A 24625-nucleotide genomic window follows, 5' to 3' on the forward strand; every position below is an offset into this window, starting at 1 on the left:
CATTAAACCCAACGTTCACGCGCTCGGGGCCACCGCAACAGCAGCAGCCACCCCCCCACCTCCTATCCTCGGCCCTCTCCCGGCCCTGCACCGTGTCCGCCGCCCCAAGGGCGGGAGGAAGTGACACGGGTCCACCCGCCACTTGTGGGTCTTTCCAAACGGGAGCCGTGAAGCCGGTCCCCGACTCCCTGCCCCTCGCTGGCTCAAGTTTGGTTTTGTTCTTTTTTCTTTCCCTAGAATTCCTTTAATGGGCAAAATTGGCACAAACGCAGGTGGACATTATATAAAGTGAAAGCTTCAGGAAACAGACCATTCGTTTCACCTTGATCTGCTGAATCACATACAAGGGCGAAATAGACTCCCTCCGCCCCCACCCCCCTCCCCCACACACCGATATTCAACAGTCTCTTGCACAGAAAACTGAAACGACCCTCTAAACATCGACTCTTTTTGTCCCCTCCAAGACATTAAAGTCACCAAGTGCAAGGTCAGCCTCGTGAGCAGCCTTTCTCGGAGGACAGGCTGGAGCCCAAGAGGCCGAGCGCAGCCTCTGCCATAGGGTCTGCAAAGGGTAAGGCCTCTCTCCGAAACTCTAGTGCGGGGGGGCAGCAGTCGTTGAAATTGATGCCAGAACTCTCGTTATTCCGTTTTTCGGCCATTTTCATCACAGAACCATTAACTAAGACATTGCTAGCAACTGGACGGCCCCCCGCAGGACCGCCAGCCGCCGGCAGCGCGCAGGGAGAGGAGGCACAAGGCCGCGCGAAGGCTCGTACGCTGACCGGCCAAGATGGCCACTTTCACGTGGCTGTGGGCCACAGGGCTCCCCGTCACCCGGGCATCCCCAGGCAGGGCAGCCGGAAAGACCCTCGGGGAGCGCCAGAGGACAAAACCCCCGTCGATTCCCTAGGCCACCGCTGGGGGACGCGACCTTGCGGCCAGACAGCCGGGCCAACGGTCGGGAGGGAGGTGCCATGTCACAGCACAGGGGAGCAGGCCCATAAAGCCCTTGTCTGTCTTCCTTCCCCGTGGTTCACGGAAGGGTACGGTGACCCTGTATTCTTTTCTTTCCCCTCACCCCTTGTTATTAGTGCTTAAGATGACGAATATTCGCAGGAGGGGCGCGTTACCCCCGCTCCCTCCCCCTGCCAGGGACAGTGGCTCGGCCTGAGCTCCTCTCTGCGCACCGCCCCTTCCCTCTTCCCGCGTCCCCGCGCGAGTGGCGCATTGGCGCCGGGCGCCGAGGGGCGGGGCTCGGCTCGGGCGCGCGCGGACCCCGTCTATAAATACTGGGCCGCGCCGCCCTCCACCTCGTTTGGTCCGCGCCGCCCGCCTGAGCTAAGTAGACCGCCGTCTTCTGCTCGCGCACTTCGCAGTCGCCTTGCCGCTCCCTTTTCTCCTCTACTCCACTTTTACTTACCACCACCACAATGAACGGGCAACTCAACGGCTTCCACGACGCGTTCATCGAGGAGGGCACGTTCCTCTTTACCTCCGAGTCCGTGGGGGAAGGCCACCCAGGTGAGGTGACGGGCGTTGGAGCGAAGCGAGGAGCGGGGCGCGGGATCGGGCCTGGCTGGTAGGACCTGCTAGCTGCGGTGTCCACGCCAGTGACCCTCTCCCGGCTGGTGGTGGGAAGACCGGCGGCCGGGCGCCTTCCTCGTGGCGCCGCCGGTGCCGAGCGCGTGGCCGCCGCTCCCTCCCCCGCTTCTCTTCCCCTCTTCCCATCCGGCCGCGCGCCCCGGCATGCGGAAGATTCCAGAAAACGAGAAGGGTGGGGGCCGCGGCCGCTCGTGCTCCTGCCGAGGAGGGCACTATTTCCTCTCCGCTCTGCGCGCCGAGCCACCTCGAGTGGGCGACCCGCCCCGCGTGCTCGCGTCCGGCCCGCGGGAGCGCGCACCCCGCATTGCAGCCGCAACCACGTGTCTGCCGCATGTGGCTTCTGGGCGAGGGAGCCGGCCGGTTTGCAGAGCGCGGCCTGGGCCTCCGGGAGTCCGCGCTCCCCATTAATTCCTTGGCTACGGTGAAGTATAAGACATGCCCTTAGCCGTTATATGGTCTGGCGTCAAGGTGACAGCCTCCAACTAAATATAGCGCTTGTCCGAGGAGCCCTGCCTTATTTGGATCGCGCGTGAAAAGGACAGGAAGCATGAATTGAGTGCGAGGCGCCATTGCGATGGGCCTGACCGTTAAACAGGGTTTTACTACACGCATCCTACGGGCTTTGTCCAGCCGTCCGCCATTACGGGGATCAATTTACACGCGAAGGAGTGAAGCAATACCAACGAACTTTCGGTCGCAGCCTCAAAACCTCGTATGGTGAAGATCACTATTTACTAGTTTGATCCAGACCTTTCTTAGGATGACCACTATGACAGATGTCGTCTGATGGCTTAAGGAGCCATTTCTCTCCAGAAAGCGTATTGTGCAGATGGTGAAACACCACGAGCAACCTAGTGGTCTACTGAGGCCCTAGTGAGTGACAGATGTGTGATGGTTTTGTATTCTCCCAGTGTTGGGAACATGCCGCAGGCGTTTGGAAATGTTTAGATTGTTTTGGCCTATGGCATGAGTGCGGTACATGTTTTGCTTATGATTTTTTTGGATGGTTAAAGAAAATTTAGGAAAGTAACATTTAGGGAGCTGTATAGATGAGGGGAATATCAAGGATTCAGAATACATTTGGGTATTTTCCAGCCTGTTCAGCTCTTGATCCTGGATTACTCAACAAAGAATCAAATTGATGCCGATAATCAAATTGTTATCCCCTTTGTTCGTGAAGTGTCCTTGCTTTCATCATTTAACTCTTTAAGTGACATTTTCTCTCACTTCCCTAATTGGTGTTCCTTAGAGGATCATGGAGAAATTGATAAGAGACCACACTTTGCGTTAAATTTATAATGAGAATTTTAAACTTGGGGGATAAAAATGTAAGTATTGTTGTCTTTGAAAATTAATACAGTAAAGGTGAATGTTCCTTGTTTTGCTTTTGGTTGGAAGAAAGCCACTTTTTCTTTATACTTTCATTTGAATCTCCCTTATGTGGCTGTTCTATATAACAATGAAAATTGGTTTAGCCTGGGAACTTTAGTTTTTCAAAATGTTTGAAATAGTGGAAAGATGGGACTGATGTCCTTGTAAAAAGGTGTAAAGTGCATATATCAATGAGCTTAAATGTGTTAAACATGCTAGGTGTTCTGCTGGCTTACCTGAATTGGTGATCTTGTACAGCTACATTAAAAAACCAAGGTGTCAGTTTGGAAACAGGTATCACTGTATCCAGCATTCTTCAGGAAAATGGTTTCTGCAGAAGGAATGCTTTACTTAGATGGCAGTTAGGTATGCTGTTGAAAATGGTTAAATTGGTAAATTTTTATGTTCTATAGGTTTTGCCACAATTTGTAGGGAGTGGGGTGCTGTGCCAAGCAGCATGTGAGATAGAGCCCTTGCCCCCTCTTGTGGAATAGTGGGAGTCCTAACCCCTGCATGGAGGGAATCCCTGCCACAATTTTAGAAGAAAGCATTCACAAAGATCTTAACAGCTGTAGTTAAAGGGAGGGATGCATGACATACTTAAATTAGTAGTAAATTAAAGAAATTGAGCCAGAAATTTTTTTCCCCCCAGATAAGATCTGTGACCAGATCAGTGATGCTGTCCTTGATGCCCACCTTCAGCAGGACCCTGATGCCAAAGTGGCTTGTGGTAGGTTCAGAATACTTCTCACCTGTTGAAAAGATAGCATGAAAATTAACTTTATAAAGTGATATTTGAGTGTGAACATTTCTTTTATTTAGAAACTGTTGCTAAGACTGGAATGATCCTTCTTGCTGGGGAAATTACGTCCAGAGCTGCTGTTGACTACCAGAAAGTGGTTCGTGAAACCATTAAACACATTGGATATGACGATTCTTCCAAAGGTATGTTTTAATGAGTTGACTTTCTAACCTCATTTTCCCAGATATTTCCTTCAGTGCTCTTTAGCTTTGTTTTCTAGAGTGTTCCCGGGGATATTTAATTCCACCTGTATACTTTTACTGTCCTTTTGTTCTGGCCCTATGCTTTTCTCTGAAAGTACTACATTTAGGTATATTTTTATTTCTTTAGCAGCATTTAGAATTCCAGATAATTGTTGTAAATTTTAAAATATTGCTACAGCCCTTAAAAAACACATTTTTTTGTTTATAGGGTTTGACTACAAGACGTGTAATGTGCTAGTGGCCTTGGAGCAACAGTCACCAGATATTGCTCAAGGTGTTCATCTTGACCGAAACGAGGAAGACATTGGTGCAGGAGACCAGGTATCTTGGTAGATAATCTGTTTGCATCTCTTCATCTAACAAATTTTGAAGCTTGGATTGATTGCATTGGTGACTTTTCCTTTTATAGGGTTTGATGTTTGGTTATGCCACTGATGAAACTGAGGAATGTATGCCTTTAACCATTGTCTTAGCACACAAGCTCAATGCCAAACTGGCTGAACTACGCCGGAATGGCACTTTGCCTTGGTTACGCCCAGATTCTAAAACTCAAGTAAGTGATGAACATCGGAAACCTACACCCATTACACTGGCACAGGACATCAGTAAGGTGGTTCTCTTAAAGCTAAGAGAAGAATAGCATTTATTTTCTGTACTGTACTGTAGGGTAGGGTAGGGAACCAAGAACAAAGCTACTGTTTAGTAGACTGATGTTCTGATGTTTGGCTTTCAAGGTGACTGTGCAGTATATGCAGGATCGAGGTGCTGTGCTTCCCATCAGAGTCCACACAATTGTTATATCTGTTCAACACGATGAAGAAGTTTGTCTTGATGAGATGAGAGATGCCCTAAAGGAGAAAGTCATCAAAGCTGTTGTACCTGCAAAGTACCTTGATGAGGACACAATCTATCATCTGCAGCCAAGTGGCAGATTTGTTATTGGTGGGCCTCAGGTAAGGCCTTACAATTTCAGTTTAATTTGCCTTTTTTTTTTTAAATCTGTCATGGTTATTTGGAAAAACCTGGCTACTTTCCACCTTTTTCCTAGGTTTTTTGAAGCCTTCGTGTGAATCTTCTGAGGATGTTTGCCAAGTGATACTGAATAAGCATTAACAGGCGGGCCTAATCTAGAACCACTAGAAAGGATTGAGCATAAAGTAACTGAAATTCTGTAATTTCAGGGTGATGCTGGTTTGACTGGCCGGAAAATCATTGTGGACACTTACGGTGGTTGGGGAGCTCATGGAGGAGGTGCCTTTTCAGGAAAGGATTATACCAAGGTGGACCGTTCAGCTGCTTATGCTGCTCGTTGGGTGGCAAAATCCCTTGTTAAAGGAGGTCTGTGCAGAAGGGTTCTTGTTCAGGTATATACTTTCTATTACTGGATTCACTAAAAGGTGTGTAAGTGGGAGGATGTTTAGCAGTTAACTACTTGTCTTTTTTTAATACCAGTCTGTTACAGTGTGTGTCTTTTGCTCACTGACTCTTAATGATATTTATGATATTTAAATTCTTTTAGGTCTCTTACGCTATTGGAGTATCTCATCCATTGTCTATCTCCATTTTCCATTATGGCACCTCTCAGAAGAGTGAGAGAGAGCTATTAGAGATTGTGAAGAAGAATTTTGACCTCCGCCCTGGGGTCATTGTCAGGTAAAGATGGTAAAGCCTATTGCTAGTGAAAAACATTGAGGGTGTGGGTGTGTATATAAACTTAATATATTCAAATCTCAGAAGGTGAACGTGTGAAGGAAGACTCAAGTGGGGAAACATCTTAATTCCTAGAATGTGTTGATATCATCTTAGAAAATTGCCTTCAGTAGAGGCTTAATTAGGAAGAATTCAAAATTCTAGTGCTCCATGGCGTAGACTAACCACCCTAGAAAGGTTCTCCACATTTGATACAGACTTGTGTTCCTGTTACCTGAGGGATGTTTACTTAAAAGAATTTTTAGTACAGATAAATGGGATGTACATGGCTGTTGTAAAGAAAATAACCATGGTAGGGTGTGGGCATGGGACCTTGGTAAGTATTCCATGACTTTAGATGAGCTTTTGACACTTGAAATTTCTCCAAATAATGACAAGTTTTCATATTTGTTGAGCCAGGGACGGAAAAACGAGAACTATAGTTACTGATAAGGACTGTGCAAGGAGTTTTGGACACCAGGGAAGTAACAAACACTTTTGCCACAAACTTCTTTCCTAGCATACCCCAGAGAACTGAACTCATTTGCCAGAAGTCTTGAAAATGAGTCTTGCTGATTGTTTTGCTTTACTTTAATTGAATGCTACATATTAAGTTACGGACTTGTATATTCCAGGGATCTGGATCTGAAGAAGCCAATTTATCAGAGGACTGCAGCCTATGGCCACTTTGGTAGGGACAGCTTCCCATGGGAAGTGCCCAAAAAGCTTAAATATTGAAAGTGTTAGCCTTTTTTCCCCAGACTTGTTGGCGTAGGCTACAGAGAAGCCTTCAAGCTCTGTGGGAAAGGGCCCTTCTTCCTAAATTTTCCTGTCCTCTTTCAGCTCCTGATCAGTTGCAGTCACTCTATAGTCAATGACATGAATTTAGCTTGTGTGGGGGACTGTAAGTCGGGCTTGCTATTCTGTCCCTAGGTGTTTTGTTCACCATTATAATGAATTTAGTGAGCATAGGTGATCCGTGTAACTGCCTAGAAACAAATCAACAGCATTGTAGTAAATAATGCTTTGAAATTGAACCTTTGTGCCCTATCACCCAACCTTCTAAAATCCTAATTGCATTGACTTTCCCACCAAATGCTGAAAATGTCCTTGTAATGTGCACGTAAAGTACTTGTAGTTCCATTATAGCTTCTTGTCTGGCAATGCCACAGCCCTGTCAGCATGAATTTGTAATGTCTTGAGCTCTTTATGAATGTGAAGCCTTCCCCTTATCCTCCCTATAACTTGATCCACTTCTAATTATGTAGCTCTTTGTCAGGGAGTGTTCCCTATCCAAATCATCCTTGCATGTAACGCAAGTTCCAGTTGGAGCTCTAGCCTGACATAAGAAAAAAAAGGCAGTTACCATTAAACCATCTCCCTGGTGCTTATGCTCTTAATCGCCATCTCTTAAACAGCACCAAATCAGAATCTCTCCACTTTCAGCTGTCTTTTGGAGGACGTACGTAATAAGGTTTTTATTTAGTAAACCAATCCTATGCATGGTTTCAGCACTAGCCAAACCACCAATTCCTAGCTCTAGAAAAAACAGGCACTTGGCACCCTTGTGATGTCATACAGAGAAGTCACAGGGCAGTACCTGAGGGTCTGTAGGTTGCACACTTTGGTACCAGATAACTTTTTTTTTTTCTTTATAAGAAAGACTGAGTACTCCACACTGCACAAGAACTCCTCCCAGGGTTTTAACTTTGTTTTATTTTCAAAACCAGGTCCAATGAGCTTTCTGGACAGCTGGTGTAGCTACAGAGAAACCAGCTTCCTTCAGAGAGCAGTGCTTTTGGCGGGGAGGAGGAAATCCCTTCATACTTGAACATTTTCTAATTGCTTATTTATTGTATTCTGGGGTATGGCGTAAGTACAGAGAAGCCATCACCTCAGATGGCAGCTTTTTAAAAGATTTTTTTTTTTCCTCAACACCATGATTCCTTTAACATGTTTCCAGCATTCCCAGGTAGGCCAAGGTGTCCTACAGAAAAACCTTGGGTTAGACCTACAGGGGTTCTGGCTGGTGTTAACAGAAGGGAGGGCAGAGCTGGTGCAGCTGGCCATGGAGAAAGCTGACTTGGCTGGTGTGGTACAGAGAAGCCAGCTTGTTTACATGCTTATTCCATGACTGCTTGCCCTAAGCAGAAAGTGCCTTTCAGGATCTATTTTCGGAGGTTTATTACGTATGTCTGGTTCTCAATTCCAACAGTTTAATGAAGATCTAAATAAAATGCTAGGTTCTACCTTACCTGTGTGCATTATTATTTGTATTCTGGCGGTTTGTGGGATGGTTTCCCAGCCAGGGACTGAATGTGGACCTCTGCAGTGAAAGCACTGAATCTTGGCCACCAGGGAACTCCTCCCTCCATTATTCTCCTCCCTCCATTATTCTTAAGTGTTTCAGTATGAGTATGAATTAAACATATTTTAACCCTGAGTAATTGTAATCCCACCCATGGTTTAGGGAAATCACTTCAACCTTAACTATAGGCCTCTAAAAGGTTGTTCTTAGTGTCAGGGATAACGGTTTATGAAAGTTGAAGGTTTGTCCAGCACTCCGTTTTTTGGCCAACACAGTCTTATTACAACAGCCATTTCTGCACTATCAGCAGTGCTTTAAAGGCATAAAAACCACTAAAATGAGTCTTGTGAGAAGAGTGGTGTTTTACATTTTAAATCAGTTTTCATCATTTTGAAAATGTAAAAACAATGCCTTAAATTCCCCTTCTGTAATAAATGGGTTAAAGGCTACAAGTTATGTACTACAGTTTGAAAAGTTTAAACAGTAGTGAAGGAACAGTGAGGATCCATACAATGGATAAAGTAGAAACAACCGCAATGAGGGATGTGTATTCTGAATTTACGGCAGTTATCAACCAGCTCTTGAACCATCCTTGAAGTACATAGCCCATGTTTACACCAGCAAATATGAAATCAAATGGTTGAAATGCTTTACTCTTGCAAATGAGACCCAAGCAATACCTGCTTATATCTGTTTGCTTGGAGAGTTAAAAGTTTAGAAACCGGTTTGGGAGGAAAGGCAAGGTTCTCCACCTGCTGTGAAACTTGAGAACTTCAACTTTTCATGACATTGAAAAGCTCCAAAATACCAAAAAGCTTTTAGATGGCCAAGACACTTGGTATCTCAGTTCAGTTGCTCAGTCATGTCCGGCTGTGACCCCAGGGATGCACGCCAGGCATCCCTGTCCATCACCAACTCCAAGTCCATCAAGTCAGTGATTCCATCCAGCCATCTCATCCTCTGTCGTCCCCTTCTGCCTCCAATCCCTTCTAGCATCAGTCTTCCAGTGAGTCAACTCTTTGCGTGAGGTGGCTGAAGTATTGGAGTTTCAGCTTTAGCATCATTCCTTCTAAAGAACACCCAGGACTTATCCCTTGTAGAATGGACTGGTTGGATCTCCTTGCAGTCCACGGGACTCTCGAGTTTTCAACACCACAGTTCAAAAGCATCAATTCTTCGGTGCTCAGCTTTCTTCACGGTCCAACTCTCACATCAATGCATGACTACTGGAAAAACAGCCTTGACTAGACGGGCCTTTGTTGGTGAAACAGCACCAGAGAAATAACAGCCTTGAGGTTTGGTTCAGCATTTACTAGAATGACACCTGTTGTCAAGGAGCTTGCAGACGAGAGTGACAAAGGTGGCTTGTCCTCTGCCTAGACCTGGGGTAGAGGTTGGGGATTAACAAGCCCAGGGAGGCCAGTAGGTGCAAAGGCATGAAATGGTTACAGCTTGAGAATCAAAAGCATAAAGCGCTAATGAAAGGGAATGTGAAACGTCGCACTTAAGCTGAAAATCATACTTTACTACAGTTTCAAGGGGGATGACGCTGCTGCTGCTTCTAAGTCACTTCAGTCGTGTCTGACTCTGTGTGTCCTCATAGATGGCAGCCCACCAGGCTCCCCCGTCCCTGGGATTCTCCAGGCGAGAACACTGGAGTGGGATGCCATTTCCTTTTCCAGTGCATGAAAGGGAAAAGAAGGGGAAGTCGCTCAGTCGTGTCTGACTCTTCGCGACTCTATGGACTGCAGCCTACCAGGCTCCTCCACCCATGGGATTTTCCAGTCAAAGAGTACTGGAGTGGGGTGCCATTGCCTTCTCCGGGGATGACACTGGTCAGGGACAAAAGACCTAAATGCTGGCCTATGGTAGGAAGCAAAGCCTTCTGGCTAAACATTGATTACCAGGGTCTGAATACTGAAACCTGGAGAACCCAGATTTCCTCCAGTGAACAGCTTTTCTTAACAGTATTAGGTACCCACAGCATTGTCACTTGGAAAATGAGACAGGTAGTACACTAACAGTTGGGGGAAAGTAACATCCTTGCCTGTAACAAGAAAAATACTTCTGTAAGAGTTCCCTTCCAAAATGAAGAACTACTTTTATTATTTTCACCAAGTAAAAAGGTGGGTGGGGCAGCAGTTATGGGAAAGGACACAGTGCCAAGGTATATCATGTCACTGAGGGGATCTGCAAAAGCATTGAAAACCAGTGTTTCCCACGCATGGTTCTTAGCCAAGTGCCCTGTGCCACAGCTATCTCTAACCCACAAAATGCCTTGTGTGAATCACAGGACTTACTGCCAGGCTCCACTTGGGTCAGTTGAGTGCACTCAGGCCCAACCTGCACAACTCCCTGGCAGCCCTTCTCTGATCTGTCTCTAACTGGATTCCAGTATAAAGGCTGAAAGGACAGAGGTAGGAGAGATGAATTCAACAGGTCCAAAAAGTAAGAGGTAGAACTGATGGGCCTTGAAATCTTAAGAAATGGAAGGAAAATGGAAGAATCAAAAAAACAGCTGCCATTCGGTAATAAGCAGTTGTGGATAAACGCACCTTGTGTTTATGACAGTTAAAAACTCTGGGATAGCCAGGTGGAGCCAGATAAACAGTTCCAGAGCACAGGAAAGAAATCTAAGCAGCAGCATCCTTGGAAACCATGGAGTGGACATAGTCAACCCAAGTGTATATGTTGAAAAGCAGCCACCTAGGAAAGAACCCTGAGATTGGATGGAGTGGAGCATGGGAAAAGAAGACGGAAAACAAATGCAATCCTTTATCAAAGTAACTGGGACTGCCAGCCTGCTGCCGCCGGCCTCTGCCTCCACACAGGGTTCCCAAGCAGGGCCTGTTTTTCGTTTGTTTCTGTTAATTATGCATTCTCACTTCCTAGCCCAGTGCCAGGCCTTTGAATTTTCACAGAATTGAGGATCTTCCAGAATCACATCCAAATCTTATACATCATGACTGTAAACATCCCCTGATTTCATTACATTTGGTTAAATCTCACTTTATATCACCTCCTGCTCATTGAAAACTAGAATAATGCTAAATACTAAGCTTATTTTTTAGATATATATCACTATTAATCATCTAAATTCTGTTATCAGTTTAACTTTCTGCTATTCTATGCTCATAACCCCTAGTGAAAAACTGGCTGTATAAATAATAGTAACAAAAAAAGAATCAAAATTGCAGTGAAGAGAAAATTACTCTGCATCTAAAACCTGATCACCATCCTAATCACACTTTATAATCAGACAAGTTTTAAGCTATGTTATTTCAGAATTACTGTCAGTGATTCTGAAAATTTCAAGAGGCAGGGTACAGGACCTTAAGCCAAACAGACTTGAAGTTCAGACCATCAGTCAGTCCATCCCTTAGGTATATGTCTTTGAGCGAATTATACTACCTCTCAGCCTCAGCTTCCCCAACCACAAAATAGGGCTTATGGCCCTTAAGGAGTAAGTGTAATAATTCTAGGACAGGGCTTCACACAGTGGCTGTATATGGCAAGCACTTAATTAAGAACAGCAGCTGTTATTTTCATGGACCATTAACTCTCTTCTGGCAAGGAGCAAGTCACTTTAAACCTAATTCTTACTCCTTGAAAGACATTTTCACATTGTTTTTTAACCCCACTGCCCAAGCCCCTCAACCTTGGAATGATAAATCTTATCCTTGCCTTATTTCCTTGGTCCCTCTAATCTATCCTCTCTGAATTTATTATAGCCATGGATATGGAGGAAAAACAAAAACTCTGAAGTAGTTTTTTCACATGTCCACTGCCTTTGTAATGGTCCTGTGACTGGCTGCTGCCACATCTATACTCCACATCTGGCCTCCCTCAGAACTCTGAGTGGACAGGGTGAGAATCCGGCTCGGGAGGGTTAGGATTTGAAGAATCTGTGTTTACAGGACTCGGCTCTCCCGCTGGCTCAAAGGGTCGCAAGTTGGCGTAAGTCACTTCTTGGGCCAGCTGCTCCAGGGAAGGGCGGCCTAATGCCAGATTTCGAAGTGAGATACAAGTCATGAGAAAGCTGAAAAAGATGGGAAAAAGCCAGCTGTCCAAACTCCTATTTCAACACAGGCAATCCTGCCAAAGCTCTCAGAGGACACCTGGTCATCTGGCCTCTCACCCTCAGATAAGAATCTCCCCCCAGACACCCCCATCCCAGCTGGAAGGGCACCCCACTCTTCACACAGTCTGAGGATTCCAGGGTGGGGTAGGAATAACCCACAGGAGATAAGCTGAGTCAGAAATAGACAGTGCCCATCAGACATACCATTTACTCTCCCAATAAATCAGGGAGAGGAGCAAAGAGAGAGGAAAAAGGGAGAAGTTTAGCACTGGATTGTCCTCTCCTGGGAAAGTCCCTACTGTTACTCTCACCAGAGAACAGTGACCCAGCCTGCAAACATCTGATGACAAAGACAAGTACTATTGGGTAAAGCTTACCTGCGGCGAAAGATAAAGAGCTTTCGCAGCAAGAAACGGACAAATCGCTCATAGAAAGGGGCATTTCGCCGGCGTTCAATCTCTTGGAGCCTTTGCTGGCGTCTAAGGAAGGTCTGGACCAGTGGTGTTGGCTCAGGGCCACCTTTGACTTCCCCTTCGAGCAGAGGTTGCAGCTCTGGAGGCAGAGGCCCTGTTTCTGTCCGGAAGAGGGCAAAAAGAGGAATCACTAAGAAGAGAGCATTCTCTCTTCTAGAACTCCTCTTTCCCCAGCTAGATGCTTCAGATTCATTTGTTAAGTGGGCAGATCCTCGATCATGACCCCGACTTCCTATAAAGTGGGCTCTCTCAGCCCAAATCTTTAGATGCTCACCACTTCCATTCTCCACCTTCTCCTTCAATTCTTGAAGATACGCCAGGTCTTGCTCTAGCGCAACCTCTGTAGTGTTGACGTAGATGTACATGTAGCAGGAAGGGCTGGACGACACTGTGTACACCTTATGGTACTCACCAGCAGGCAACTGAAAGGGGGCAAGAAATGGATCTCTCACCCTCTAGCCTTTCCCTAGCCAGCCTGTGGCCTCCCTCCACTTCCCCACCTCCATCTTTTTTCTTGTATTTTGGAATCCAAAGGAACTGACCTCTAGAATCCTGTACAAGGCTATTTATAGCCCCCAGAGCCCTTGCTTTTTCAGCCCCACCGCATTGTTGTTATTGAGTGGCTAAGTCGTGTCCAGCTCTTTCATGACCCCATGGACTGTAGCCCACCAGGCTCCTCAGTCCATGGGATTTTCCAGGCAAGAATGCTGGAGCAGGTTGCCACTTCCTTCTCCAGGGGATCTTCCTGACCCAAGGATTGAACCTGCATCTCCTGCAATTGGCAGGTGGATTCTTAATCAACTGGGCCACTAGGGAAGGCTCCCACTGCGTTACTGTTACGTTAAAGGATTTTGCATTTATACTAAATCAACTGCACTCATCAAAAGTTTTCTATCATTGTTAATTCAAGCCAAACACCTGCATTTTTTCTCCCTCCTGAAGAGTCTGGTTCTTCTGTTCTGCCACCAGCTCCACGGTCACCTCCCCCTGCAGCAGCTGGATGCTAGTGTTGCCCAGGTCTTCGCTCACGAAGTTCTCCAGGTGCAGCCCTGCCAGGGGCAAGAGTTCCCATCCCACCCCAAGGTGGCGTGAACTCACTCCCAGTCAGAACAGAGAAATCACACCTTCACCAGCACTTCCACCTCGGGTTTCAAAAACCAGCCTCCCACCAGGAGCAGACCCTCCCGGCTCCATCACACACTGTGTCCCTGGCCTAGGAGGCCAGGAGGGAGACAGCAAAGCCTTTGTACTTTTTTTCATACCAGGGAAATCTGCAATGAAGACCACTTCGGTGTGGTTGTCCAGGCTGCTCTTGATCTCCTGTAGTTTAGTTCTCCAGGGAGATAGGTCCATCAGCAGTGGCTGCAGCCAAGGTGTACGCTGGAAGGGGGACCAGGCAGCCTGCACGATGTCCACACGAGGGTCAAAAATCCTTAGGGAAAGAAATCATGTTCTAAGTCCATAGCCACCTACATACCGGAATTTCCAGTTTTGTTCATCACTGTTCCCGGATAGAACAAACGGTTTTCCAGAAAGAAGAAACACCCTATGTCAGCATGTTACTGCCAGTTGGGGACAGAGAAACAGAAGAGGGGAAAGAGATTCTGGAGCACTGGGAAGAATGGGGGTTAGTGGCCGCCTGAGGAGAGTTAACAGCTTCTAAGAGAATGAGTTCCCTTTTCTTCGGGATGACGGTGCCCTCTGCTGGATGCAATCAGCTATGCCCACAACCAGGTCAACAGAGACATGCACCAGCGGACAGCCTTGCAAGCAAGACAACACTGAGGAGCACAGGCTAGTCATCTTGGCCAAATAAGGCTGGACTTCACGTTTTCCCCCTTCTCTGCTCCCCTTGCCCACCTCTGCTGGAAGCGGTCATTGATGGAGACCCAAATATCAAAGTAGATCTGGGGCTCAGTGACATTGTACTTGGGCAGCAGGCGGCTCAGGCAAGTGGCATATTGCTTCAGCATGTCTGCATGGTCCTTCCAACGCCGGCTCTGTGTAAATACCTGCCCCAAACCCCCACATTAGTCCCACCTCATTGTTATTGAGCTTCCAGACAGGTCATGCAATGCCGAAGGCACAAAAAGATCCCTGCCTGCTGCCAGTTTTGACAGGGAAGAAAAAAAAAATGAGAACCAAAAAACTTTGTGGAAGAATTGTTTTTCATCGCTGGGCTAGCGGTACTCACCTTTCTAAGTCTCATCTCAATTGAGGGATGTGAATGACACTGCCCCATTTCAACCCCCACAAAAGAAGGTTCCACCTGTCTCCAGAGAAAGGGCAAAGTGGACCCACAGAGACCAGACCCCAAAGCTCCAGGGGGCCTCTGAAGGCCAGGAAGTTAGTGGCATCTCACCCCAGGGTTGAGGTAGCCCAGCTCGCCGGTGCGGCCATCACGGTAGGTGATCTTCACGTGCTGGTGGGAGCGGGAGTGCACCATCATGTCCCAAGAGTAGCCGTATAGCCCGTTGGTCCAGTTGTTGTACCCCTGAGGAGGCAGGGTGGTGGGAATCAGCTCTATGCTCCTCATGCTAACGCTGTCCTCTGCCCAGAGAGGTCCCCAGACCTGCCTGCTTCTCTCCTGAGCACGGTCCCCTCTACCACCATCCAAGCAGACCCCCAGCCCGCACGAACCTGGGTGAGGAAGTGGGAATAGGGCAAGAAGAGCTGCTCCAGGAGGTAGAGCAGGGTGAAGGCAGTGCTCAGCTGGTGGCGCAGCCCTGGCTTCTGACTGCCTCTGGCCCGGCTCCTCTTATACATGCAGGAAGTGCTGGGCTGAGGGGCAGTCCTGAGGGGCAGCAGCTCTTGCAGCTTTTTCGGGCAGTGAGCTACCAGCTTCCGAGGCCACTCAGGAGAGCAGAAGAGAGGGCTGCTGGCCAGCATGACGTAGGGGAACATGCCTAGAACAGCGGGGAGGAAACCAGCACTTCAGGAGTTGGGCTGGAAAACGTGGCTCATCGCCTCCACACCTCCCCTTCTCCTAGGCAGCCTCTCCCAGGTATTTCACTTATGATCAAAGAAATTCTCAACTGGAGCCTATTACTTCCCACAGAAACTTATTACAAGACATACTAGCTGAGCCCAAAAGCCCTGGGCCACCTTCCCATCTGTTTCCATCTCTCAGAGATGACGTCCAGCTCAGCTTAGCTCCTGTTCCTGTCACCGTCTCCCCCTGCCACACGGGCCACTGGTTCGTCCCTCCCCTGCACACCTATGGCTTCCTGTTTCCCACCAGATTATAGGAACTGACCAATGCTGAAAAGCTGGGAATTCATGCAGTGGAAGTAGGACACGAAGACGAAGCCGATGGGTCTTAAGGCATCAAAGAAGAGCAGGAAACCGGCTGAGAGGTCGAGCAGCAGTCCGCACCAGTGCACCACCAGCAGACTCGTCATCTCCTCGGACAACACAAGTCTGCAGACACCAGGGTCAAAGCTCAGGCACTAGCACGCACCGAATACTCACAGTCGAGGCACCTCTGCTACCCTCTCCATGCTGCATGATCCACCCCGGCAGGTGGGTAGAGAATTCCACACAAAGACATCCTCTGGGAGGGTTTTCCAACCCCTTTTCATTCCTACTTAATTAAGAGTGTTAGTCGCTCAGTCGTGTCCAACTCTTTACGACCTTAGGGACTATAGCCTACCAGGCTACTCTGTCCATGGGATTTTCCAAGCCAGGTATTGAACCCGGGTCTCCTGCATTGCAGGCCGGTTCTTTACCATCTGAGCCACCAGGGAATCTCACATACTTCAGGTGTCCAATTTCTTTCAACATGCCCTAAGTAATAAGCAAGGGCAGAGCTCCCAGAGCAAACTTTGACTGAGCAGTGTGTGTGTTGTGCAGGGCAGGTTCTTCCTGGAGGTATACCAGAAGAGAAACTTTAAAAGGGGAACACTTGGCTAATATAATGATGTCAAACTTCCGGAAGTGGGAGGTGTCAGGGCAGAGGGAAGAGTACAAAGACAGACGAGAAGGGGGTTCCCTGGTGGTCCAGTGGTTAAGAATCTGCCTGCCAATGCAGGGGACACGGGTTCGATCCCTGGTCTGGGAAGATACCACAGCCATGGAGGAACTAAGCCCACTCGCTGCAACTACTGAGCTCACATACCTGGAACCCGTGCTCTGCAACTAGAGCAGCCACAGTAATGAGAGGCCCACACACCACAGCTAGACAGTAGCCCCTACTTGCCACAACTAGAGAAAGTCTATAGCAACAAAGACCCAGCGCAGCCAAAAGTAACATTAAAAAAGGAAGGCAAAAGGAAGAAGAGATGGGAGGAAGAGAAAAGGCAGAGAGAAGCAGCTCTGCTTTGGGAAGAGTTATTAACAATAGTTTTGTTTGGGAAGGGGAGCTGTCCATCTTCTTGGCATGCCAGTTGAGGAATCTGGGCAAGAGGCTGGGGCAGCCACCTAAGGACAGAGGCCCCACCACAGCAACTGCTGGGGCACTGACTCACTCTGCAAGTCACCTAGTGCTGGCACTTCCCTTTCCTTTATTTCTTTTCCCTTCATTCTGGCCCATGCTGTAAGTCTCCCAGGGGCAGCTAAGCCTAGATCTGTTGACATCATCAACTCTGCCTTCTGCTGAAGAGGGAGATGAGTGGACAGAGTGAAGCATGCAGCAAATTTAGGCAAAGCGGGAGCAGCAGCTAGGCCCGTAGACCTGAAGGAGGTGAGCCCCCCAACCCTGCACCTGGCCACTCTAGGCCTCTGCCCTGCCGCTCACTTGAAAGGGCTGAAGAGCCAGTGCCGAGATAGGTATTCCATAGAGTAGCCTTCCACCCAGTCTGCGTCCAGCTTCTTTATGCCCGCAATGAAGTACACGATGAAGATCTGCAAACACGATATGCAAAACGAATATTCAAACAAAGTCAGAACCTCATCCTCCACAGACAGTCACAAATCGGTTCTGACCTCAGTCCAGGGCCTGAGAGACGAGATCTACTCTATTCATTCATCTCAGACGTTCACTCACCTAACATCCTACAGATATCAGGCACAGTATTAGGCAAAGTCAGGATGGAAAAGTCGGGCTTCCCTGGTGGCTCAGATAGTAAAGAATCTGACTACAATGCAGGAGACCTGGGTTCCATCTCTGAATTGGGAAGATCCCCTGGAGAAAGGAACAGCAACCCACTCCAGTATTCTTGCCTGGAGAATTCCATGGACAGAGGAGCCTGGCAGACCACAGTCCATGCAGCCGCAAAGAGTCAGACCGGACTGAGCAACTAACACTTTCACTTTTGAAGGAAAAGTCATGAAGGAAAAAGGAAAGTCATGAAGCACAGAGGTTATTCTTTCCTCATGAGGATTCTAAGCTAGTGGGAATAAAGCTCTCTTCTTTCTTTGTATGACAAGGTGAGAGACCCCAGAGATTGGGAAGTAGATTAGATTAGAAAACAGGGAGAAGCCAGCCCAGCTTTCCAGCAAAAAGGGAAAAAGAGGGATGTCCCTGGTGGTCCAGTAGATGAGAATCTACCTACCAATGCAAGGGACATGGCTTCAATGCCTGATGTAGGAAGATCCTACATGCTGAAGGGCAACTAAGCCCAGCACCACACAACTAGTGAGCCCACACTTTAGAGCCCACAAAGCTCTCTTGCCTAGAGCCCATGCTGTGCAATCAGAGAAGCCACCACAATGAGAAACTGGGGCACAGCACTCAAGAGTAGCCCCTGCTCTCCACAACTAAAGAGAGACTCGTATGCAGCAATGAATACCCGGCATAGCCAAAGATAAAATAAATAAGTAAAAAAATTTTTTAACAGTTGAGTTTCAAAGAGGAGGAGGGAAGAGGAGAAGATTCAGGGAGGCCAAGCAGAGTGAAGTCTGACAGTGGGCGGCCATGCTGCCAATGGCTGTGAAGAACAAGCCCTGTCTCCTTCGATCTAGTACCTGGCCACGCAACACAGCATAGTTCCAAAGGGGCACGTGGGCGTTCCGCTTCCGGGCCCTCAGCAGGCCATCCACAGACCTGCAGTGAGAGGGAGAAGGGTGGAGGACAGGTTCTTAGTCCAGTCCCATTTCTACCTTGCTTTTTAAATGTAATCATCTCTCTATTCCAGGATATCTTTGTAATGATCTCTCTATTCTAGGATGTCTCCCACATCTTCTCAGTTCTCTGGGCTATTCTGAGGCCCTTTTGAATTATCTGAGCACCTTGTAATGATTGTTTCAAGTCATAACAGAAACTACTAGTTGTAACTACTAGTGAGTTATAACAACAACAAAATATTCAGTGTTTAACATCTGTTAGTTAGCAAATTAGTCTCTCCTCATAAAACAAACCAGGAAAAAGACTACAGTGCTAGCCCTAGAAGAAAGGGGCTGTAGACCCTCCATTCCCCATCCCATGGCCACAGGGCAGTTGGCAGTAAGACCAGTATACACTGACCTTGTGTTACCTGCATGAGGGAAGGTGTACTTCCCCTTGCTCCACCTGCCACCCCATCCACTGCATGGGAGAAGGGCATAAAGAATCACTACTACTGCTGCTAAGTCACTTCACTTGTGTCTGACTCTGTGTGACCCCATAGGCGGCAGGCCCCCAGGCTCCCCATCCCTGGGATTCTCCAGGCAAGAACACTGGAGTGGATTGCCATATCCTTCTCCAATGCATGAAAGTGAAAAGTGAAAGTGAAGTTGCTCAGTCGTGTCCAACCCTCAGCGACCCCATGGACTGCAGCCCACCAGGCTCCTCTGTCCATGGGATTTTCCAGGCAAGAATACTGGAATGGGGTGCTATTGCCTTCTCCAAAAGAATCCCTGATATGCAAAAAAAAAAAAAAAAAAATTACAGTGCTAAAATAGGACTAAATTTGAAAAAGAAGGAATTTCAGGGAATGTTTGCAAAGCTGGTGTATGAAAACATACATAGTGCATTTAAAGCAAAGTTTCAGTTTTCAAGACAAACTGACATTTCACAGACCTGGATGCTAGGATCTAGGGCCAGAGAATATCTGTTAACAGTTTACCTAGGCTGAGAACTGAAAAAACCAGGCTACTAAGATTAGGTGTATTCTGGGGAGGCAGAAGCAAAGCAGGTTTTCAAGAAGACACAGAATGAGCAGATAAGCCAGGAAAAGGGCAGGTTATTATACTTGTGCTCAAGAGCACTGGAGTCTGCCAGTGCTGGAGTCTCATTTATGCCTCTTAACTGCTCAGTGACCTTAGACAAATCCTTTATGTCTCTAAGCCTTAATTTCTTCATTTATACAATGGGAACAGCACTATGGACCTCATGGGATTATAATATGGAAAAAGCAAGTGTTTAGCATAGTGCTTGGCCTGTGGAAAGCCTTCAGTGAATGATAGATATTTTTTCAAATTGTGCAAAAATCACAAAAATGAGACTTTCTGGGGTATTCTGTCAAAGAGTGTTAGTCACTCAGTCATGTCCAACTCTTTGTGACTCCATGGACTGTAGCCCATCAGGTTTCTCTGTCTATGGCATTCTCCAGGCAAGAATACCAGCCATTCCCTTTTCCAGGGGATCTTCCTGATCCAGGGATCAAACCTGGGTCTCCTGCATAGCAGGCGGATTCTTTACTATCTGAGCCTCCAGGAAAGTCCAACTGCCTCTCAATTCTTTATGATGAGAGCTGGCCATTCTGAATGAATGTAAAGGTTTACAAAAAGGGGATATCTGCATAGATGTACTGATGATTGACATGTTATTAACGACTGATAAATCACTAACGAATCCAGTGTTTGAGTTTTTCTTCCCATGCCCATGTTACTGACAGCTCATACTTGCTTTTCACTTAGTAATAGAAGGATTCCTTAAAGATCATCCGTTCTGCCACCCTGTCTCCAAATCCCTTTTTCACCTCCCCTGAAAGATGGTCACATAAGCCAGAGGTGGGGGAGGGTCACCTCCTCCAGGGACAGCTCTGCTGAGCAGCCCTGGTGGGCCCTCTCCTTCTGACATGCCTCTGCCCCACAGCAATGTCTACTCTTGGCTCTAATTCTGTCCCTCACAGAGAAACTCTGCTCCCTCTTCCACATGACCACCCTAGAAGTATTTGAAAACAGCTATGTCTGGCTTTAGTCTTCTCTTCTTCTAAGAGGATTATAGGAAGTGGACAGATCAATGCACCTGGGGAGATAGGGAAAGAGTAAAGGAGTGGGAATGGAGCCATTCTGCTTGTGGTCACCCTGAGAGGTCCCGCCTCACTGACCCTTGCCCCTCCGGAGTCCATCCAAGTCACCTTTGCTTGTTTACAAGTTATGTTTGCTCTGCAAAGCGTGGTTGAAGATATGCTTGCTGGGACAAGTGCTAGGACCTTACGGGGTCCCTACCTCTGGTGACCATCCTGATACAGTCAACCCCTCCCTCGTTCCCCCTAGACTCATACCAGTAGTGGTGTGCATCCACAAATGTCAGCTGAAAGGCCAACAAGCCATACAGATAGGAATGGTTGTTCCACGACGTCTTGTCCAGGAGAAACACATACCAGTATGGCAGCAGGAATAACACACAGCTTATCCGGTAGCACAGGCCCAGCATCATGCCCAGTGCCCCTGGGATTGGTAGGGGAGAGGATTAAAAGGTCAAAAGGTCACCACAGGCCCAGCTCCCCTGGGACAGGCTATGGGTGGGGTTAAGAAAATCATCAGACATTTTATAGTCAGATAAAAATAAATTTCAACTAAATGTTATTCAATATTTTAAAAAGAGTTAAGGGGTCACAGCTCAGATGACACACAGGTCAGCAGGATGAAATTATAAGTTATAGAAGAAGTGAAATAAGAAAACCTAGAGAATTCCCTGGCGGCCCAGCGGTTAGGACTTAGTGTTTTCAATGCCAAGGGCCTAAGTTCGATCCCCAGTCAGGGAACTAAAATCTCGCAAACAATGTGGCACAGCCAAAAATAAAAATGAAACCCAAGACCCTGGTCATTTGCCAACATGCTTCGGATTTCTGGGTTTTAGGTAGGTCAGTCAATACTCCCATCTCTCCTGCAGTTTCTCTCACCCAGAAACATGATGGTGTAGACCAGATACATCCAGTCAAGTGGCAGTGGCTGCAGGGCGTCCAGCAAGGGGAAGCGACACACCTCCAGGCCATCCAGGTATCTTCGGTCTAGGGAACTGAGACCCCGCTCCTGGGGAATGTCCAGCACCATCATCAGCCCTGAGAAGGCAGAGGGGGAGGGTGCCAATAGGCCTCAGCAAAGGCAACCACGGAACATACTGGAATACAGTCGAGCACACTCAGCTCCAGAAAGAATTCATTCAACAATAATCATGCTTGCTAAGTCGCTTCAGTCGAGTCTGACTCTTTTTAATCCAATGGACTGGAGCCCTGTCCATGGGATTCTCCAGCCAAGAATACTGGAGTGGGTTGCCATTTCCTCCTCCAGGGGATCTCCTGACCCAGGGGTCGAACCCGCATCTCCTGCATTGACAGACAGGTTCTTTACCACTCGCGCCACCTGGGAATTGGTTGAGTGCCTACTCTGTGCTAGGCATTATGCCAGTTGTGGGATGTCAGCCACTGCACCTCCCTGAGCCAATTCCCCATTTGTGAGAAGGGGCTCATAATATTTTGCAGGGTCTCAGAGAAGACTAAATGAAAGAAGCGTACAAAGTGCTATCGAAGCTATTCAGGTTTTGATGGTCATGTTTGTAAAGGTCTGTCCTATTGGCTACACAAAGTGCTCTGGGGTGATGCGCCCTCAACCTCTTTTACTTCCTGGCACAGCAGTATCTGGCCAGCACACTGGGGTAAACAGAAGGGCTACTAGGGTCAGGAAGCCAGCTCCAAATTAAGGCAGGATTTCTCAATCCCAGGACAATTCAGTTTGGCCTGGTTAATTATTTGCTGGAGGTCTACCCTGTGGTTCATAGGTCATTCAGCAGCATCCCTGATTTCTGCGTAGATGCCAGTAACCACTTCTTTCCCTCCCCCCACACCTAGTTGTGACAAATACAAATGTCTAGAGACATTGCCAAATGTCCCCTGGAGAGCAAAATCGTCTCCAGTTGAGAACCACTGGGCTAAGGAGAGTAATACCTTGGCACGTCTGTAACTCATGCCAAACATACATGCTGTGGCCTATGAGTTAGAAAGGTCTGGATTAGGCAGTCACAGCCTAAATGGCTGCTTTGTCACCCCTGCCATTTCTCTGAAGTCTAGTTCTTAGTGTAGTTACTGGAAAACTTCATTCCACAAATAAAATGGGTTCCTGTTCCTCTGTCTCTGTATTTCCTGTAGCCTCGGATCAAAGCACTTCTGATCTCCAAGCCCTAATCAGAGGAGTCAAAACTGGGTTACAAAGAGTTCTTCCAGGATATTAGTCACTTCAGCTTTTAGAAAAAGGAAGGTTGGTCCACTAAGCAATTAAGTATCCAAGAAATGGACAAGGGACCATTGTCATTCTTTCACCCCCAACCACGCTGGCACCTCCCAGACACTGGACTTACCAAAGAGAAAACGGAAGACTGCCAGGCTTGCAGGATCCGTGGGTCTATTCAGCAGGGTCACCAGCCTCTCCCAGCTGGACACATCTGTCCACTCAAAACCCAACAGTTTCCCCATTCGGCTGCCCTGACGGGGCCCTGAAGTCTGTGCAGCCTTGTCTTTCTTTACTTTGTCTGCAACCAATAAATGGAGAGAGTTGCACGTGCACATATGGGAATGGAGAATCCTTCTCAAATCAGAGAAATCTGGGTTTTCCCACTGATCTCTGCCTGCTCGAAACATCCCTGCAGTGCAGCCCCTCCTCCCGGATCCCCCAATGCCCCAAAACCTTTCTCAGACTGCAGCCCCCTAATCGCAAAGCGTCCTGAATGTTATCAACCCACCCCGAAACAGAAGACTGCAATCTCTCTCTACGAGGCTCCCTTCCCCAGGATCCGCAGGGCGTCCCTCCCCAACCCCTCTGAAAGTCGCGCCCTTCTCTATCCGCCACAAGGCGGGGCTCTGAGCCTACCTGGGCCCCGCGGGGCCCGCGCGGGCCGAGCAGAGACCGCCATGGCCTCGGGAAGGTAGATATGCCACAGCAACAACCTCCGAGCCCGGGGGCGTCGCAAGGGGAGGCTCCCCTAAGCCCCGCCTCCCCGACACATCAGCACGCGCGAGGCCAGCCGGAAAGCGCCAAGACTGTCGTGAAGGGCCCTAGTCAGCCGCGCCGGACTCCCTGCTTGGTGGTAGAGGGCGGGACGAGGGGCCTGGGGGCGGGGCAACGAGGTGGCGAGGGGGCGGGGTCAGAGCCCGCCTTCGCTGGTGACCGATGAGTTAAGGTGTGCGTGGACCTGTCTCTTTTTTGTCAAGTACCTAGTCTCGTCCCTGAGGCCTCCCGAGCCCTCTCCGCGCTATCAACCTAAAGAAGACTCTCGGCGCCGACGACCTCCCTGGCTCCCTTCCCGCCCCTGTTAGGTCGCTGCAGATGTGTGAACGGTGCGGGCGCAAAAGTCAAGACTCTTCCCAGAGAGTTTCCCGCCCAGTTGAGGATGCACCTGGGAGGGCTGACCCGGCCTGGAACCACAGATTTGAAAGCAGCAGGAAAACCGGAACGACCTGACTGCAGAAGGAATGCAGAGTAGGGGCAGTAAACAGAGTGTGTTTGATGGGGAAGGTGAGTCTTAAACAGCTTTGTAACATTGTTTCTCTGCCCTGGAATTGACAAGCAGGATCAGAGGAAGGCATCTTAGTGTAGGGGTTCTCACATTTTTTAGTCTCAATTCAGTTCAGTTCAGTTCAGTCTCTCAGTCGTGTCTGACTCTTTGCGACCCCATGAATCGCAGCACGCCAGGCCTCCCTGTCCATCACCAACTCCCGGAATTCACTCAGACTCGCGTCCATCGAGTCAGTGATGCCATCCAACCATCTCATCCTCTGTCGTCCCCTTATCCTCCTGCCCGCAATCCCTCCCAGCATCAGAGTCTTTTCCAATGAGTCAACTCTGCATGAGGTGGCCAAAGTACTGGAGTTTCAGCTTTAGCATCATTCCCTCCAAAGAAATCCCAGGGCTGATCTCCTTCCGAATGGACTGGTTGGATCTTCTTGCAGAAATCCCAGGGCTGATCTCCTTCAGAATGGACTGGTTGGATCTCCTTGCAGTCCAAGAGGCTTCTCCAAC

General features: G+C 48.1%; 2 protein-coding genes across 2 annotated transcripts; one reads left to right on the forward strand and one right to left on the reverse strand.

Moving 5' to 3' along the window:
- The first annotated feature begins 1412 nt into the window (after window positions 1-1412).
- On the forward strand, window positions 1413-7906 carry MAT2A (methionine adenosyltransferase 2A). The gene is made up of 9 exons (XM_068975606.1): window positions 1413-1521; window positions 3626-3703; window positions 3796-3918; window positions 4187-4299; window positions 4388-4531; window positions 4713-4931; window positions 5160-5342; window positions 5498-5631; window positions 6303-7906. The coding sequence occupies exons 1-9, from the start codon at window positions 1431-1433 to the stop codon at window positions 6403-6405; spliced, it is 1188 nt and encodes a 395-aa protein (XP_068831707.1). The 5' UTR covers window positions 1413-1430; the 3' UTR covers window positions 6406-7906.
- On the reverse strand, window positions 7416-23555 carry GGCX (gamma-glutamyl carboxylase). Its single transcript, XM_068975599.1, has 15 exons — window positions 23477-23555; window positions 22968-23138; window positions 21517-21675; window positions 20896-21061; window positions 18434-18512; window positions 17265-17371; window positions 15786-15949; window positions 15170-15435; window positions 14892-15023; window positions 14390-14541; window positions 13792-13961; window positions 13448-13578; window positions 12804-12951; window positions 12434-12629; window positions 7416-12014 (listed from the first exon to the last, which is right to left on the reverse strand). The coding sequence occupies exons 1-15, from the start codon at window positions 23517-23519 to the stop codon at window positions 11822-11824; spliced, it is 2277 nt and encodes a 758-aa protein (XP_068831700.1). The 5' UTR covers window positions 23520-23555; the 3' UTR covers window positions 7416-11821.
- Between the last annotated feature and the right edge of the window lie 1070 nt (window positions 23556-24625).

Source organism: Capricornis sumatraensis, chromosome 1, assembly GCF_032405125.1.
Source record: "Capricornis sumatraensis isolate serow.1 chromosome 1, serow.2, whole genome shotgun sequence".
Taxonomy (NCBI): Eukaryota; Metazoa; Chordata; class Mammalia; order Artiodactyla; family Bovidae; genus Capricornis; species Capricornis sumatraensis.

Coding starts and splice junctions, on each gene's coding strand:
- GGCX (XM_068975599.1), bottom strand. CDS start 23,519: ATGGCGGTCTCTGCTCGGCCCGCGCGGGCCCCGCGGGGCCCAG. Junction 21,062..21,516: donor CTACACCATCATGTTTCTGG/GTGAGAGAAACT, acceptor TACCAATCCCAG/GGGCACTGGGCATGATGCTG. Junction 15,950..17,264: donor TGGCTCTTCAGCCCTTTCAA/GTGAGCGGCAGG, acceptor TGGTGTCTGCAG/ACTTGTGTTGTCCGAGGAGA.
- MAT2A (XM_068975606.1), top strand. CDS start 1,431: ATGAACGGGCAACTCAACGGCTTCCACGACGCGTTCATCGAGGAGGGC. Junction 4,532..4,712: donor GCCCAGATTCTAAAACTCAA/GTAAGTGATGAA, acceptor TTGGCTTTCAAG/GTGACTGTGCAGTATATGCA. Junction 5,343..5,497: donor GCAGAAGGGTTCTTGTTCAG/GTATATACTTTC, acceptor AAATTCTTTTAG/GTCTCTTACGCTATTGGAGT.